This window comes from Camelina sativa, chromosome 5, assembly GCF_000633955.1.
Source record: "Camelina sativa cultivar DH55 chromosome 5, Cs, whole genome shotgun sequence".
In the NCBI taxonomy this organism is placed as follows: domain Eukaryota; kingdom Viridiplantae; phylum Streptophyta; class Magnoliopsida; order Brassicales; family Brassicaceae; genus Camelina; species Camelina sativa.
Window position 1 is genome coordinate 19,152,143 of NC_025689.1, and position 19,043 is coordinate 19,171,185.

The following is a 19,043-nucleotide window of genomic DNA, read 5'->3' on the forward strand; positions in this document are numbered from 1 at the left end:
TCCCGCAACCAAGTTTATCACGGAGACTGAAGACAAAGCTTAAGATGAGTCTGGTTTTATAGGTCTTTTTGGTTGTCGCAAATATTTTTTCCTTTCCTTGCTAGACAGTCTTGCTTCCATGAAATGGTACTTTCAAATATGCATGACTATTTCTTAGTTATGGTATCATCATGCGTCAAGTTTAAATGAAAACGTCATTTTGCAATTATGCACGTGTGTTTCTAAGTTGTGGCAGTTAATCATTTTAATCTCTAGACGCAGATGAACTAATCCACATGAGTGAAGCCAATAAACATAAAAAAAAAGAAGAAGCAAATGCTGATATTTAAGCACAAAGTATAGGTGTTCTTCTGTCACGATACTTTCAACTTATATACAATAATATGATCGTGCAAGTTTATACAACTAAAAGACATCAAGACAACAATATTTGAACTATGTAGGTACATTTTTAGAATCATTTTCTCATCTATACTCAGTGCCCCTTTAAATAATAGATGAAATTAGATCCCATCGGGAAGCTCCTTTAAATCTATCGTTTCTTATGAATTTAATAGAAGGAACGTGTTGGACTTTGTAATAATCTTTTCCTTCTTCCGACAGTCTCTTCTTCCATTTCTCATCCATACTCAAGTTCTTTAAAGAAGTGATGAATCTCATCCCATCAGGAAGCTCCTTTAACTTTTGACATCTCGAAATACGCAGAGAATGAAGAAAGGGCATGGAGCCTTCTTCTACTATCCACTCTTCCCAATTGTTTAGTCCCCATATTGTGAGCTCCTGCAATTGAGGAAATCCACTGTCTGAGCAAACCATTCTCCTCCCACTGAAAGATTTAAAATCTAACCAAACCACTTTCAACTGAAGCAAATTCTCTAGAATTGGCATTGGATCCTTCTTCAAACGACATAAACATAGCTTTAAGACCGTAAGCCGAGAAGGGAAGTGTTCCTCTTTAGGAAGTTTTGGCATACGTAGACGCAAACTCATCTTCTTTACATGAACAAAATCCAATTTTATTTCTTCTTTCATCCTCCTCCAAAACTGTATAATATTAAGAGTTTCCAAGTGTCTCATTCCACCTATTGATGCAGATAGAGTTTCCATACTCGTCTCGTCAAATAGTTTGATGGTGAGAGTCCTTAGCCTGATCATACCACAAAGATCCTCTAAGCTGCTATTCATAGTTGAGAAATTTTTCATACTCTCCAACTTTACGAGATTACTCAGTTCCAACTTAGTCCTCCACCCCATATAATCTGGTAACACAAGGTATCTCAATTCTTGCATCCCCATTAAGACATTAGGCACAAATTTGGATCCTGTGACCCGAATGTCTAAATCTAGGTAGATCAACAACTTCAAATTACCTAGTGAATAAGGTAAATGAGATACCTTAGCATCCTTTAAGCTCAAGTATCTTAAGTGTATGAGCTTCCCTATTCCAGAAGCTAACTTCCTTCCTCTAAATTCAGCATCAGAGAGATCTAACACCCTCAGAAGTTCTAACCTTGTGTAACTTGAACCTGACAGCTTCCATCTTGCTCCCCATGATTTATTCACCTGAACAACCATTAGAGATCGAAGTTTTGAATTGTTTATGTCTCTCTCAACATGTAAAGTTGTAGGATTATGTGAGACAAATCTGCGAGACGTGACAGTAGATTGATTAAAGCTTGCAGTTGAAGGGCGGCTACTAGTGATTTGCAGGAAGTTCTCTTCTTTGCTTTTCAACAAACATATTTCTCTCATCATGTCATGCAAATGACAAGTTTCAAACCTCAAAGTTGTAACATCTCTTTCGGAAATGACCATGTTTCTCCTCACCAGCTCGTCAATGTAGACATCTCCAACATCTCGAATGATCTCTCCATCATAATGCCTAGGTTCGAATATTCCTTCTGCAGCCCAATAATAATACATTTTCTCTACGTTTATCTCATGATCTTCTGGAAAATGGGCTAGGTAGAGGAAACAATGCTTCAAATAACTAGGCAACTCTTCAAAACTCAGAGACAATACATAGTTACATGAATTGTTGTTGTCGTCGTTAAAATCAGTTCTTCCTCCCACGAGATGAGATCCAATATTCTCAGATAACCTTCTCCAATCATGCAGTGTGTATTTTTCAGCTAACATACCTCCTAGCACTTTGATTGCCAATGGTAGCCCTCCACAACATTTGATCATTTGCTTACCCAACTCTTCCATTTCCTCATCAATCTTAATTTCTACACAACATCATCGTATCATTGGTTAAATTATTTTACAAGTAGGCTATGTACAAAACCAATATAGAGAAAAATGCAGAAAATTGAATACTTGCCTGATGCAAATACTATCCTTTGGAAAAGTGTCCAACTGTCTTCAGTGGTTAGAAATTTTGGTTTTAAGTTGCTATATGTTGTATTTCTAGGCCCAACGATACTCTCATTTCGAGAAGTAACCAACAGTTTCCAACCTACCAAAAACCAAAAACCAAAACACAAAGAGTTAGCTAGCTTATTGTGAGTGACCACTAGCTAGTGTGTGTGTGTGTGTGTACCACAAGGGGTCACCTTTTGTCGGTGGAAATATCGGTTTGATTACTTCCCAATCTTCTCTCTTCCATACGTCGTCAAGGACAATTAATGACTTAGACGTTTCCAACAGTCGATATAGTTCACTTTGGAGTGTGGATTCAGTCATCTCCAAGATTTTCTTTTGTTCTGTCATCTCCAATATTATATTTTCTTCTTCTTTGGGCTTGAGATCCTCCAAAATCTTTTGCCATACATTCTTCCGAGTAAAATCTTGCGAAACACACACCCATGCGAGCCCATCAAAATGACGTTGTACATCCTCATGATTAAAAACTTGTCTAGCAAGGGTAGTTTTACCAAGACCACCCATTCCAGTTATGGAAACCACTTGAACGTTATCTTCCTCCACTAAATGTCCAACCAATGTTTTAACATTTTCCTCCATTGCCATGAAGCCACTCTCGTTGTCTTTAGGAAATGTCTTTCGCATCTCCTTTTGTCTAATATATAGAGGTTGCATTTGCATATACCCGTCATCAGTGATAATTTGTTGTACTACTCCAAAACTCTTCATTTTTCGGGTAACTTCGGAGATCCTCTTACGTATGCCTGCAACATCTAATGAATTTTCCCTGCGATCTGGAATAATGCAAGCAAGTCTTTTGATACGCATCTTGATTCCAGTTGATCTTCCAAGGTTTTGCTTAAGAAGAAAGGTTTCTATAGTATCCTCTCCATCAAAAATAATTTCCTTGATCTCTTCAACACAGGTTTTCACCACCGCACTTGTATGTTTCTTTGTATCTGCATCCTTTAAAAAAGAGCTCAGCCAGTTTATATCACATTTTAGTCCAGTAACTTGATCCTCGACTCCCCGAAATAGCTCGCATTCTTGACTCAGTAGACCCCAAAGCTTTTGTATACCAAACGAAGTAAGTTCCCCAGCCATAATAGTTTCTGCTTAAGCAGTATGAAAGAATCAAGCTACGTATAAGTGATGAACAATTGAACATGCACAATCGCCAAAAATTCGAAAGTGGTAAAACAAAGCAATATTGGACTTTCATTTTTGATTAGAATATGGGTTTATTGTTACTCAGGCATTACATATGTATGAAAATGTTTTTAAGTGATGGAATTCGCATTATACAATATAAAAATTATAGTAAATGTTATAAAAAAAAAAAAAGCGACTAAATCTAAATTGTCGTTCACAGTTTTATTATTGTAGATTTATATAGCCGAGAGACAAAAAGTAGCAACGATCCATGATATGTAGCGAAATCTTATATATTAGTCAATACTGATCAAGAGCTTGAGAAGAAAAAAATTAGAGATATTGTTCACCGTAAAGGCGTAAACAAATAAATCAAAATTTGCTAAGAATTAAAAAAAAATTTAAAAATGAAACCAACCTTTTAGATATTGATGGTGTCAAGAACTCTCCTCTCGCCGATGTTTAGAAAGAAGAGAGATGCTATGAGTTTTTAACTCTTCAGACCTAAGTAACAAAGTCTCTGCTTCAGACTTTTGGAGTCATCGTAATTTTCTTATTAAAATAAATTTATGTTACGACACCTACTCGGAAGGCTCCTAAACAGAGCCGGCGCTGAGTTGTTGGTAGCTACAAGCCAAAAAAAAATAAAGTTAAAAATGTATCTTCTGTAAGTTGAACTTGTGACCTCAAGCCTTAGGTAGATATAGGTTTCCAGCAGAACTAATGAATTTTTGATGAAAAAGAGGCCGATTAAATACTTATTGTAATGTCGGCCGCAAGCACCAGCTTGGCTTGCTTGTACTTTGGCCGGCTCTGCTCGTAAAACAACAACTTTAGTACTTTTGGAGTCATCGTGATCCAACTAATGCGAAACCAAATTATAATATTTATGCTGTAGTTGGGAATATTTTCATATAGTCACAATTGTGTTGGATTTTCTGAAAACGACAAGTATTTTCAATCTACCAAAATTTTTAAGTTTATCTTGATAGAAACCTTAACTTCACGGAAATTGTCTAATGGCAAGCTTTACAAAAGCAATCTTAAAATGATTAAACCAAAAGCCAATGGTCCTGCACAGAACGACTATCATTAAAAAAAAAAACTCTTTAAGTGGAGTCGTCCACTACGTTTGTTGGAACATGATTTCTGTAGAAACTAGGTTTCCACAATGAATTTGTTTATGGAGGGGAACAAATTCAATAGAGCTATCTCTCTAGAAAATAGATCTAAGCCTTGAAATTAGGAGTAAAGAAGAAGAGCTCGAAAGAACTAGGGTTTGTTGTAAAGAGCAAAAAGAGAACTCGGTTATTGTATTAGATTCTGAATGATTTACAATGGAGAAGTCTCCCTTATTTATACATGTTCAGAGATCTCATAATATATTAACTTTCCTTAACAGACGAAGTGAAATATGGAAAACTGCCCTATTGCTTGAGTCGGCCGCCGCACCGAAGTGGATGTCGGTTCCTTCTTCTCCAAGACTATTCTTTATCCGAACTGATTCCCGAAAACCTAATCGATCCCTTAACCGGATTCCCGGTTAGATAATCAATTAACATTTCTGGTTTAGCTCGGTATGATGGGGGTGCTAAATCCCGCACCAACAATTAGTCCCCCCCCGTTCAGTATATTCGAGATTTAATTCGAATATTTTGAACTATGGAAAGAAAATATCCGATCTAATCCATAAAGTTTTAATTGATTTTATTCAGATCCCCGAATCATCTCACCGCATTCTGTCCAGGCGACACGTGTCGTTTCCGTCACATCCGCTAGCTCGGAATTCGAAGAGTCGCGTAGGTCATCATTACTTTTTCGTAGGGTTGCCGCCCATTCGGCTCTATAAATACGCTTCTACTCTCCTCATTTCTTATTTTTCGCCAACAGCAACAGGTAATCTGCTCCGATCTCTCTTCCGTTTTATTTCGTTATTTTTCTTCCACACTCTCCGAACTCAAGATATGGCGAGCACCTCGGAACCTGCCTCTTCGCCAGAAAGCGAACAATTAATTCGTCGTACTTCCCGACAAAGAACGCTCAACCCTGATCGCTCCGCGCAGATCGGGGAATCAAGTAGATCGGCCTCCGAAGTCCCGCGAAATTTGGTCCGCTGTACAGCAGGAGCCTCTTCTTCGCAGGTGGGCCCAACCTTGCCGTCATCAGTTCGTCACGAGGAAGAAGATCGGTTCGTACCTTTAGGATTTTCGATCGAGGATATCGACCCTTTGTTTGACCACGCAGGACGGATTGGAGGCGAAAAGAGTGTGAGTTCGACCACAACTGTGAACGAAATGCTAAATTCGTGTGGCTTGTTCAATAGCAACGTCACAATTCTGATTCCTCGAGACGACCAACGCCCCTGGAGCCCCCCAGAAGGGTATGTATGCTTGTATGAGGGTTACTTTACCGAGTGTCGCCTCCTATTCCCAATCCCGGAGTTGATTTCAATTTATGCTCAAAGACGGATGATAGCGATCTCGCAGTTCGTACCCGGAGCTATTTGTAACTTCATGGCTGCCTTGACCGTGGCAGCCGAAGTCGGAGTCGAGCTTAAAGTTCAAGCTTTCGAACAGCTATCAAATTTCAAGCTCTCGAAGAGTCCGAATCGCTGGGAAGTGAACATGAGACCGGCTCATAATTTCCTCGTCGGCAAACGAGTGAATAAATTCAAGAAGTATATGAATCAATACTTCTTCGTCCGCGTCGACCAGTATTCATTTGTTAACCCGTTGGGTTTTTACCGGAGAGTGTGGAATGAAAATCCTGGTAGATTTACATTTCTATTATTTCAATTGACTTCGGCACTGCTGACCAGTTTTAACTTTTTCGTGTCTCTGCTTCCAGATCGTCCGTTCTGTGCAACGCGCCTAGCTCCGAACTATATTCTTGTTAGAGACGCTTTGTTAACCGGGAACAATCGTCGGTGGGACTTTATTACCCGTATCCGTGTCGAAACAGCAATGGGCAAAGCTAGAACGAATTTTCCAAGTTTCGCCAGTTCGCTAGGACGACCTGCCGGATGCCGTGTCATGGAATCAAAAGATGTTCAGATCGTTCGCCGAGAAACTCAAGCTGCCATTGAGGCCGAGATCGGTCCATCCCAGGGTTTAACCGAAGTAGATCCTACCCCAGATCAGACCGTCACCGACCCTACTCAGGCTCCCGGAGAAGATATCGAGCCATCAAATGTTGCAGAGGAAGAAAACCTTCCTTTGGCGTTAGAGAACGCCGATCCACCGAACCAAGAACAAGACGTTCCCCAGCTTGAAGCTGGATCTAGAAGGAGGAAGAGGAAAACGAACAAAGACAAACAAATCAATGTCGAGCCAGCCACCGATGCGCATCCGTTACCGAGCCGCAAACGTTCGGCCGATGAAGCCGGACTGGAGTCCGCCGATCGATTTCGCCTTGAAAGAAAAGATGACAAGACGAATCACTTCGCCTATAATTACTTCGGCAATTATCCCTTGGTGACCAATCGCGAGGCTTCAGGCGAACTTTTCCGGGCTCTGAAGATTTCCAACCGAATTCTTCCGTCAGCTGACGAACTGGAATTCAAGCAAGCATTCCTTGACGTCGCTGAATCGCACTTAATGGTTCGTCTTACTATCAACTCTTATTAAAGTTTCATTTGTCCAATTACGCTTCAGACTGACGCATATTCGTTGGATCCGCAGACTGCCGCCAAGATGAATACGCTGGTTCAAAAATACGATAGGCGGGTCAAAACCAGCAAGGGGTCCGATCTCGAACTCGAAAAGGTGACAGAGTGCGCAAAAGAGATCCAAGCCGCTAGCAGGGCGAAGGATGAGAGGATTAAGGAACTCGAGGCGCCTATTGCAGAAAAAGATGGCATCATTGCCAATACTGATCTGACGGTTAACGAACTGAACTCCCAAGCGCTTACTCTGGAGGAAGAGAAAGCCGACCTGCAAGAGGCATGCGAAGGGCTGAAAGTTCAGCTCAAATTCGAAGTTAAGAGACTTCGGAAAGATCGTTGGGATAAGGTGGAGCGAACAGCGAAGAAAGCGCAAAACCGATTAGACAAGGTCAAGGCCTATCTAGTTGAGCAGGCGAAAGTTCGCCCTCTAGAAGACCTGCTGAACCAAGCCACCGGAGTACAGGGAGCTGTACGATATCTGATTGAGAATGGGGCTGTCATTCCTGAGGAGCGAATAAGGGAGATCGACGAGAAAAAGGCCGAAGCCGAGAAGACTGTCACTGCGATCGATGTCCTTGAGCTGAATGAAAATGACCTTACCATGTCCCCGGACCAGCTCGGTTATGGATTTCCTCCCCCAGCGACCGATGAAACGACGGTTCCAGAATCCGTTGAGCATCCCTTCGGCTCAAACGCCGGGAGTTTTCAAGCAGATCTATCCGGTGACGTGAACGTTTAAAATTATGTTTTTCTTTGTTTTGCTTTCGCTTCAGATTTTATTTAAGTATGGGTTTGAATACCCTTGTAGAACATTGCCGACTCGTTCGGCCCACTCTTCTTTTGGAACTTATTTGTCAAGATTGTTTCCTTTTTGTTGAAAAAGAAAATTGACAATTTCGAGAAAGATGCACACTTTCCAATTCGGCATGGAAAGTTCCCAATTTTCCTAAATAGTTTACCTCCCAAGACGTGTATAAATCTAACCAATGCTGCCTGCGGATTAAACATCCAAGAAAGCTTTTCAACCAAAGACAATGTCGAGCTCGATTAGCAGCGTCGAGTCCCCGTTGGTTGGCAACGATGTGCCAACGTTCTCGAATGCCGAAGCTATCGAAAGAGGGATGGCGTACTTCCCGAACATCAGAGCGCCCTGGATGTTGATGTCCCGCGTTAGACCAGAAGAGAGACGCGAGCTGATCGATTTTCTTCATGAGGTGGAGGATCGCCATGCGGAATATTCCAATCGTCTTGCCGCATCAGAACAAGCACAGCGAGATCTGCTACTCAAACTTGAGATGCTGGAATCTCACCCAAAGGATTGGATTAAGAATGGGTTTGGCAAGATAGCTGATTTGCCGCCATGTCTTGTTGCATACTGCAACGAATGCCGAAGTGAATCAGATCGGAAGCCAGTGCACATGGATCCCGCCTTAATTGGCGACTTCATTCCGGGCAAAGTTAAACCGTTTTACATTAACCGGCGCGCAACCGATGCCGAACTTGCCGAGGCGGACGCCTTTTTCCGTCAGGTAACCGTTACCCTCTTTTCCTTTTTCCTTTCCTTGTAAGCGATCGAAACTTGTCTTCCTCGTACTAACCCGTTGGTTGATTTTGCGTATGCAGATCGAGGGTTCACACCAAGAACTGACTCAAGATCTTCAGTACTTTCATATGAAGAGAGGCAGAATCGATCGACGCTTGAGGACTCTGGAATCCGAAATTGTTTTGCTCAAGGCGAAAAGGAAAAGGACTACGGATCTGCTTGACGAGTCTGAACAAAAAGCCAGAGCGTTGGAGACTCGTTCGGAGGATTGGGAAAAGACTGGGTTGCAATTGCTATGGCCAATGCCGAAATGACTCAAGTCGAGCATTCGTGAGATCGCTGCGAACGGTGCACCAGTTCGGAACTAAGATGTTTTATTTAATCATTTAATAATACCTAGCTGCAATGTAACGGACGAGCTTGAATTTCGCTTGGAATAAAATTTTATAATAAGAGATTTGCTTTAATCATTGTTTTACTATCTGAAAAATGTGTCAGAGGCGAGACGTCTCCCGGCTTACAACAGACAATTTTTATTAATTGATGGTAGAAAACATCAATTCGGGACGAAGTGTTAAAAAAGTGTGTTTAATCGGAGAGCGAGATACTGGGCTCGGCTTATCTCCTTTGCTTTAGCTCGGATGCCGGACTGCGAAAATATCCTCTGGGTTCGGCTAACCGTTCCGTCCGAACTAAAGTTTGGGTGCGAAATAAATACTCTGGGTTCGGCTTACCCCAAAAACAAAAAGCGGGTGCGGAATAAATACTCTGGGTCCGGCTTATCCCTACGTAGGAAGGTCAGGGGCGACTCTGGGTTCGGCTTATCCTGAAAATAGTGGGTCTTTATGCGAGCTGATCACCTGGCCAGGGAGTCAACGAGGGGTGAACTTTGTACGAGCTAATAGATGCTTAGTCCCGTTCGGGCTAAGGTATACCTATGAGTGTATATATATATATTTTTTTTATTTTTTTTTTAATTTTTATTATTAATTTTTTTTTTTTTTTTGGAAATTAGGAAAATTTCCCTTTTCTTTTTGGAAATAATGAACACCCCCCATTAAATGCGTCGCGCGGTCTTTGAGAATTCCTCTCGGGAAAACGCGAAAATCACGCTTCACTTTGATTGGTGGGTTTAGCGGCGGTTACTTCCCATAATCCTGTATAAATAGGATTGAGGGTTGGGGAGATCATTCTAACCACTTCCATTATTTGCGAGAATCACTGAGAGAAAAGAGATGGTGACTACTCGATCAGCGTGGCTAAGACAAGCTCGGGAGAGGCTTGCCGCTTCGGCAAGCAGTTCGAGACGAACTGAAGCTTCAGAGAGCTCCTCCGCCCACGAGAGCGCGGAGATGTTCTGAGTTTGCGCTCCTGTCCCGTACGTTGACATGACGGGTGCAGAAGGGAGTCCTGTGTGTCAGGAACTTCGAAGATATCGAGCTCGCCGCTATAGGCTGGGGGCTCATCTTATGGCAAGACGCCGAAGATTGGCCGAGATCTGTCGGCTTTATCGTTTGGACGGGACCATTTGGGTCCTGAACGAACTAATCTCCAATGGTTTCTACTTGGAGAAGTGGCGTATGACCGGGCTGTTTGCCGCGCGAACGGCGTGCCTAGAACTGCTGGAAGGTATGGGGGTGCCCGTCCTCTTGGAGGCCGATTGTCAGCCTCTCGAAGATACTGCGTACCCGTTCAACGTGGATATCTGGGCCTACCGAGCTTCCGTAGAAAGGTTAAGGCGGTATGCCACCTTCCTGGAGTCGGCCGGCCCGATTTTCCGCGAGAGGCACTTGGTTGAAGGCCCGTGTGCTTTCTTAGAAGACTTGGCGTCAAAAGGTGTCGAAGTCCCAAGGTAGAGATTGGAAGCCCTGAGGGGAAGGCGTCAGTTCTGGCGCGCCGAACTGGACAAGGTAGCGGTGGAGGAACCATTGGCAGATGATCTATCGGGTCCGCGGCCTCCACTTCGTCTGCAGGATCAACCTAGACGCTGAATGTGGGAGCTCGACCCTTCCGAACTCTGAGTTCGGGCGGTCTTTTTCTTTTCTCATCTAGGATCCCGAGTCGTCGAAGGGACCTTTTCCCTTTGCGTCTCTTTTCTTTTTTTTTTTTATTATTAGTCGAAACATCCAAAGCATGTAATGGGAATTTGACTTAGTTATTGAAGCTTTTAACTTGTTTGGAATTATCCAAACCGTGTAAAAGAAATTTAAATGCAAGTAACCTTTGGATATTTTGTTTTGCACGCCGGCTTGTCGCCGAGTTGAGTAAGAGGAAGTTTTTAAACCGGAAAAAACTTTATTAATATATTAGCTGCATTCGCTTGGTCTTTAAAAGATAAGGAATTGCCTACGTACCCCGAATTGGGGATCAAGCCAACCGTAGTTCATATTACAAAGGAAAGATAAATAGAGTTCGGATTCCCGAAAACTCCTAAGTAGAGTCGTGACAACGACTTAGCTGTAGTAGCGTTTCAAGTGGGCCGCGTTCCACGAGTTTTTGATACATTCCCCAGCCATGGTTATGAGTTCGTAAACTCCCGGGCGAACTGCTCTAGATACGAGATATGGACCTTCCCATCGAGCGCCGAGTTTGCCGGCGTTTACTTCCTTGGTGTTCTCGAAGACTTCCCGCAGAACCAGATCACCTTCGTTGAAGCGCCGCTGACGAACAGTCTTATTGTAATATCGAGCCGCCGTGTCTTGGTAGTGTTGCATCCGAACTAGAGCTTTGTCGCGTAACTCTTCGGCGAGATCGTTGTGGTCGACCAGCATCTCATCGTTAAGTTTAGGATTATCGATCATCATAGTGCGACGAAGTGTCGGGACCCCTGCTTCAGCTGGGGCGAGTGCTTCAAGACCATATGCGAGGGAGAAAGGGGATTGTCCCGTGCTCCGCCGCGGGGTTGTGCGGTATGACCACAGCACACCATCCAGGTGATCTGCCCATGCTCCTTTCCTTCGACCGAGTCATTTCTTGAGCCCATCAACAATCGATTTATTCGTGGCTTCAGCTTGACCGTTGTCTTGCGGGTATCGAGGAGTCGAAGTGCTGAGACGGATTTGCCATTTTGTCAAGAAGCGTCTGGTGATCATCGAAGTGAATTGGGTACCGTTGTCGGTGACGATCTCATATGGGAGTCCGTGGCGACATATGATGTTTTTCCATATGAAATTGGTCACGTCTAAGGATTGGATCCTTGTGAAAGATTCTGCTTCCACCCACTTGGTGAAGTAATCGGTCAGAACCAGAACATATTTCTTGGATTTGGATGCCGGCAAAGGTCCTATGGCATCCATGGCCCAGCGCATAAAGGGATACGGAGCAGTGACGGTGTTTAATAGTTCGGGCGGGACGTGCCGCATGGGTCCATGGCGCTGACAAGCTTCGCATTTGGCCGCAAAAGTCTCGCAATCGGCCATCATGGTGGGCCAATAGTGTCCGTCCTTTTTGATTTTGAGAGCAAGTGCGCGTCCGCCGGAATGGTTGCCACCTTCGCCTTCATGCACTTCCATCATGATGCGTTCGGCCTCGTCCCGAGTAACACAGGTAAGGAACACTCCCGAAGCACTCCGGCGAAATAGCTCCCCATCCAACAGGATGTACCTGGCACTCCGAGCCTTTAGTCGTCGAGCTGCCCATCGATCTGCCGGGACGGTGCCATCGGAGATGTAAAGCTTGATCTCAGTTTGCCAATCTTCGGGGGGTTCGACGACGTCTGCCATATCTTCTATTGGCTCGTCGACTTCCATCGGGATTGGGTCGTCATTGATGAGGGCGATCTGGCTGTCCGGGTCAACGCTGGGAGCCTCGATGCATTCGATGGGAATGGTACGCCGTAACTCGGGGTCGGAGCGGTTTGCCAGAGCTGCGAGTGCGTCGGCTGATGCGTTCTCGTTCCGTGGGACCTTCGTCAGGGAGAACGACGTAAACTCGCCGGATAATGCACGGACCAACTGTCGATATGCTCCCATTCGCTTGTTTTTAGCGTCGAATTCTCCGCTGTACTGGCTGACTACGAGTTGGGAGTCACAGAAGACCTGCAGGTGTTTAACTCCAAGTCCCTGGGCTAGCCGGAGTCCTGCGAGAACGGCCTCGTACTCAGTTTCGTTGTTCGACGCTTTGAAATTGAGCTTTAACGCTTGCTCGAGAATTTCTCCGGTGGGAGATCGAAGTATGATCCCGACCCCGGATCCTTGATTTGTTGACGATCCGTCGACGAACATTGTCCATTGCTCCACCGTGGAAGTGGGATCGTCAAGCTCGGGAGACAATTCGGTGATGAAGTCAGCCAGAACTTGTGACTTCAGGCTTGGGCGAGAACGGTATTCGATGTCGTACTCGCTAAGTTCGACTGCCCATTTTGCCATGCGTCCGGATTGGAGGGGGCTATGAAGGATGGTTCGGAGTGGTTGATCGGTAAACACGACGATAGAGTGCGACTGAAAATAGGGTCGTAGTTTCCGTGCTGCGACGATCACTGCAAGGGCCAATTTTTCCAGCGTGGGGTATCGCGACTCCGCGTCGTTTAGTGCTTTGCTTGTGTAGAAAATGGGTTTCTGGTCCCCGCGATCGTCTCGGACTAGCACCCCGCTAACGGCCGAGCTGGACACCGAGACATAGAGATACAATGTTTCGCCGTCCTCCGGTTTGACCAATACTGGGTGACAGGTCAAATATTCCTTCAACTGACGAAAGGCGATCTCGCATTCCTCGTCCCAATGGAAATCCTTATTCCCGCGAAGAAGTTGGTAAAAGGGGAGGCACTTATCCGTTGAGCGCGCGATGAAACGGTTCAGAGCAGCGATCCGGCCAGTCAAGCGTTGTACTTCTCGCTTGTTGGTCGGCGACGGGAGCCCTAGTATGGCTTCGATCTGCTTGGGATTTGCCTCTATTCCCCGTTCAGTGACGATGTACCCCAAGAATTCCCCGGAAGTTACTCGAAAGGTGCACTTCGTCGGGTTTAGTTTCATCTGGAATTGATCCAAGATGTCGAAACACTCTGCCAGATGTTGGACGTGCTGTTCTGCGATCAGAGACTTGACCAGCATGTCGTCTATATAGACTTCCATGGTTTTGCCGAGCAGATCCGCGAACATCATGTTTACCAAGCGCTGGTAGGTTGCTCCGGCGTTTTTCAATCCGAACGGCATCACTTTGTAACAGTAGGTCCCCCTATCTATGATGAATGCCGCTTTCTCGCGGTCAGCTGAGCTCATGGCGATCTGGTGTAGCCTGAGAAAGCATCCATAAACGAAAGCAGCTGGTTTCCAGCCGTGGCTTCGACGAGACGATCTATGTGCGGCAGAGGAAAGCTGTCCTTAGGGCAAGCTTTGTTGAGATCGGTGAAATCCACGCAAACTCTCCACTTGCCGTTTTTCTTTTTGACTACGACCGGGTTAGCCAACCAATCAGGATACTGGACTTCCATGATTTGATCCGCCTTGAGTAGTCGTTCCACTTCGTCCTGGACCGCCTTGGCTCGATCCGGGCCTAGGCGCCTGCGCTTCTGTCTGATCGGCTTGAACGTGGGGTCGATATTTAGCTTGTGGCACATGACTTCGGGGCTTATCCCGACCATGTCCTTTGTTGACCAAGCGAATGTGGAAGCCCGAGATTGCAGGAAAGCGATCAGCTTGGCCTTTATGCTTTCGTCGAGTTCGGCCCCGATGCCGACAGTTCGCGATGGGTCGGAGGGGTCAATATTCGCCTGTAGGATCTTGCACTCCGGACACTTGAGGCGATCCCGCTCCGGCTTTCGGGGACCGGTCAGATGGTCCCCGCTCTGTAATTGCTATGCGGTCTCCGTCTTCCTCTGCTTCTTTTCGATAACAGAGCAGACTCTGGCCACCCTCTGGTCGCCGTAAAGTGTGCAAATTCCTGTAGGAGTTGGGAATTTGAGGCAGAGGTGATAGGTCGACGGTACGGCCTGCATCGCATATATCCAAGGTACCCCCAGAATAGCGTTGTAGATTGGTGGTGCATCAACGACTGCGAACTTAGTTTTCCGGGTCACTCCGCCAGCTCGTACTTGTAGCTTCACGTCGCCCATCGACATTTTGGCGACCCCGTCGTAGCCCGTCAGCGTTCGAGTTTCGGGTTTCAGTTGGTCTGGTGTGACGCCCATTTTTTCCAATGTTTGCCAACAGAGTACATTGACTGTGCTCCCAGTGTCGATCAAAACTCGTTCGACGTCGAAGTCGCCCATCGAGACTTCGATAACCAAGGGGTCTGAATGGGGGTGTTGGATTCCTTTGGCGTCTTCTGAGGTGAATGATATCGGGTCCGCACATAGCGGAGGCTCGCCCGGAGCGGTTTGGAGGGCGCAAACTTGCCGTGCTCTCTTTTTGAGTGCGCGAACAGAATCCGCGCAGTCCTCCGGTGGACCAAGTATCATGGTTATTCGTCCACGGGGAGGAGAATTAGCCCGCTCCGGGTTTTGTCCCCTCTGTCGTTTGGGTGGGCCAGGCAGTTCGTCTGCTTGGGGCGCCTCCTCCTGGTGATTCACGGGTGCTAGCTGCTGGGCTGCGTTGGGTGGTCCATCGTAACCCCGTCCGCCGCCTGCGCCACGGCCTCGGTTAGATCGTCCTCCGCGCCATCCACCTCGGCGACCTCTGCCTCCACGGGCGCTTTTTGGCTGATAAGTAGCTTCGACTTCGCCAGAAAGATACTTTGCGTACAGATAGTTCTTCAGATGGACGCACTCTTGTGTGGAGTGACCGGGGTACATGTGAAAATCGCAGTAGAGTTCCTTCGGGTCAGATGGCTGCTTGTCCTGACCGTCCACCTCGGAGACTGCGTGGATGACGCCCTTTTTTCGATCCTGAGGTTCGTGGTGCTTGCGGGGTTCGTGGTGTTCGACCCGGTTTTTAGTCTTAGCGGGATGCGACGGCTGTTCGTCATTAGTTTTTGCGGCTATTCGGGCTTCTTCCTCCTCGTCGAGTGCGAACCTGGAGGCCCGATGTAGCGCATCATCGAGATCCTTGGGTTCCCGGATGTTAAGGTCTTTTCGTAACGGCGATCCGGGGATTAAGCCTTTTCGGAAGGCCGCCATTGCTGCGTCTTCCGGGACGTTGACCTTTGTCAGCTTTTCTTTGAACCTGTTCAAGTAGTTGGCGATAGGTTCCCCTCGTTCCTGGGCCATCTCCCAGAGGTCTGAACTTGTCACGCCTCGTTCGATGAGGATTCGGTAGTTCTTGAGGAAAACCTTGGACAGGTCGTCAAAGTTGTCAATCGAGTTCGGCTCGAGCCTCGTGAACCACACCAAGGCAGGGCCGGAAAGGCTATCCACGAACAGTTGACAGCAACCGGCGTCCCTTTGTTCTTCGGTGAATCGAGCTTTTGACATGGTCGCCATGAAGGATGTCATGAACTGGACCGGATCTTTGTCTCCCTGATAGACCGGCAGCTTCAGTTTGACGTGTGGTATGGCGGCTCGTGCTATCCGTTGAGTGAAGGGCGACTGCCGAGTTACCTCAACGATCCTGTCGATTTCCGGAGCGGTGCTGATAGCTCGATGGAGGAGAGTGTTCATGCCACTAATCTGTGACCTGATTTCTTCGAGTTCGTAGCAAGGTCCGGAGTTCGCGTGGCGGGTGACTAGGACGGTCATGCTTTCGTGTATCCGTGAGTTCGGATTCGTTGGTCGGATACTGGACGTGGTCCGAGGGGGAGGATTCCTCCGCTCCGGTTGTGCTTCCGAAAAATCGAGACGACGAGTGAGACCATCTACGTTGAGCGATTGTCCAGCAGAGATCTGTGATGGGGTTGTTTGGGTCACAACGGCATCAACTCTGCGGTTGGTTTCGGAGATCATCTGGTAGATCTCTTTTGTCATGGTGCCGAACAGGATTCTGAAGTCCTCCATGGAAACGAGCTGCGGATTCTGGGCCGCTGGTGTGGTATGAACGGGGAGGTTCCCGTTCTGTGCGCTGTTCTGCTGCTCCGTTACGCGAGCATCCGCCTCCTCGTGGGTTTGTTCAGTAGAAGGCTCTGCGTCGAGGTGGACTGGCTCCTCGAGAGTCCGTCCTTCACCCTGGCTGGTTTCCCCATCAGATCTGACCCCGACTGGGAGTTCGGTGGAGGTTCCGACCGGATTTGCCGTTGTGTTCACGCGATGACGGGAATACACGGCAATGACAGGCCTAGTTGACCCACCCAGTGTCGCGGTGTCATCCTGAGAAGGCGTGATGCCCGTGAGATCGGGCGTGCGGTTTTCTTCTGGAACTTCGTTCACGACGGAAGACATTATTGCAAGGCTTCTTTCAGGAGAGTTTCCTAGAGACGATTTGCGTCCCCACAGACGGCGCCAATTGTAGAAACTAGGTTTCCACAATGAATTTGTTTATGGAGGGGAACAAATTCAATAGAGCTATCTCTCTAGAAAATAGATCTAAGCCTTGAAATTAGGAGTAAAGAAGAAGAGCTCGAAAGAACTAGGGTTTGTTGTAAAGAGCAAAAAGAGAACTCGGTTATTGTATTAGATTCTGAATGATTTACAATGGAGAAGTCTCCCTTATTTATACATGTTCAGAGATCTCATAATATATTAACTTTCCTTAACAGACGAAGTGAAATATGGAAAACTGCCCTATTGCTTGAGTCGGCCGCCGCACCGAAGTGGATGTCGGTTCCTTCTTCTCCAAGACTATTCTTTATCCGAACTGATTCCCGAAAACCTAATCGATCCCTTAACCGGATTCCCGGTTAGATAATCAATTAACATTTCTGGTTTAGCTCGGTATGATGGGGGTGCTAAATCCCGCACCAACAATTTCGTTTTTATCTTTTTCTGCCATGCCCAGTTTCAGAAAAAAATTTCTATGATTATATTATCTTCTGTTTTTATACTTCAACACAAATTCTATTTCATCAGTTTCTTCGAAATTTGTCTTCTCTTTATTTTTAATTTTATTCCTCTTCTTCTTTGACACAGATAACTTATAAACTTGTACTTCATTAATTTCAAAATTTATTTATATTTTTTTTTCAACAAGCCAATATTTTTTAAAATAATAATAAAACACTATCACTTTTCGTTGTTATTTTATTACGTGTTTACTAAAACATGATTTTTCGTTTTATTTTTGTTAGGGTAAAATTATATCTCGATCCACCATTGACATGAGTAAAAGTCAATTTTGTTGTACTAGGCATTTGGGTTTGCTTTTAAATCATACAAAGCCTTCTTTAGTTCAAAAAAATATGGGAGATTGAAACAATGACACACTTTCTATGAAACTTCTTTTATTTTAGACACTTTATACTATTGGAGCACTTTTTTCTATTGTTCACTATGTTTATGACAAATTTACCCTTATTCAAATATAAACAAAAAAAACAAACTAAAAAGTAACCAAACCAAATATTTTTTGTCTCTATCTCATTCTTTTTTCTCACTTTTTATTTGTTTTTTCTCTCTCAACCAAATAAAAAAGTAAGATCTAAAACAACTCTCTCTTTATTTCTTGTCTTTTCTCTTATTTTCCTTCTCTGTTTTTCATTGCATGTTTTTTTTATCCTCTATATCCTAAACTTTAGATCATAAACCATAATCAGAAATTTAATTTCATCGCAATTTTAACAAATGTAGCCAAGTCTGAAGAATTTTTACTAGAAAACATGTAGCCAAGTCTGAAGAAAATTTGATGCCATCATGTGGATGAGGTGCTATGGATACTGATTAGTTATAGGGAGATTTGATTGAGACACACTTTCTATGAAAGTATGTTTATTTGACACACTTTCTGTCCATGGGACACTTTTTGCCAACTTCACATAATTTCTAGACTATTTTAACCTTCATCATATAAGTTGAGGTATAACTAGAGAGAAAAAAAACAGTTGTATTATGGTCCGTCCGATTTTAACTAAAAATTTGATCCAACCGCTAGAGATGAGTGTGGACCACAACATGAGTGTAACTAATAAATTTGAAAAGTAGATTTGAAAGGATTTGTCACAAATAATGATATGTCTATATTTTGTCTCTGCTAAGCATGTTTTTGTCACGCATCTAGTTAGGATAACAAATTGTTTTGCATGAATTTCTACTCTCTTTTGTACACTTTTCATATTTAGGTAGTACTTGCATTATCTTCGCATACATCGTGCATTTTGGAGTATTTCAGGTATTTAGGAGACTTTGGAGTCTGGCTGTCTCGAGTCGCGCCATCATTCCATCATCACACATCCGCTCGAGTCGCGCCATCATTCCGTCATCACACATCCGCTCGGGTCGCGCCATCACTCCGTCATCACACATCCGCTCGGGTCGCGCCATCATTCCATCGTCACACATCCGCTCGAGTCGCGCCATCA

General features: G+C 45.1%; 2 protein-coding genes across 3 annotated transcripts; both read right to left on the reverse strand.

The window, feature by feature from the left end:
- LOC104787221 (probable disease resistance protein RF45) lies at nucleotides 304–4,036 on the reverse strand. 2 transcript variants are annotated; one of them, XM_010512757.1, is made up of 4 exons: nucleotides 3,938–4,036; nucleotides 2,559–3,479; nucleotides 2,327–2,461; nucleotides 304–2,231 (listed from the first exon to the last, which is right to left on the reverse strand). In XM_010512757.1, exons 2-4 carry the CDS (start codon nucleotides 3,469–3,471, stop codon nucleotides 487–489), a joined length of 2,793 nt encoding a protein of 930 aa, XP_010511059.1. In that variant the 5' UTR covers nucleotides 3,472–3,479; nucleotides 3,938–4,036; the 3' UTR covers nucleotides 304–486. The 2 variants fall into 2 exon arrangements, with proteins under 2 accessions (XP_010511059.1, XP_019101521.1); XM_019245976.1 differs by lacking the exon at nucleotides 3,938–4,036 and having other exon boundaries at nucleotides 2,559–3,504.
- LOC104789393 lies at nucleotides 11,693–13,942 on the reverse strand. The gene has a single exon (XM_010515098.1). It carries the CDS (start codon nucleotides 13,940–13,942, stop codon nucleotides 11,693–11,695), a length of 2,250 nt encoding a protein of 749 aa, XP_010513400.1.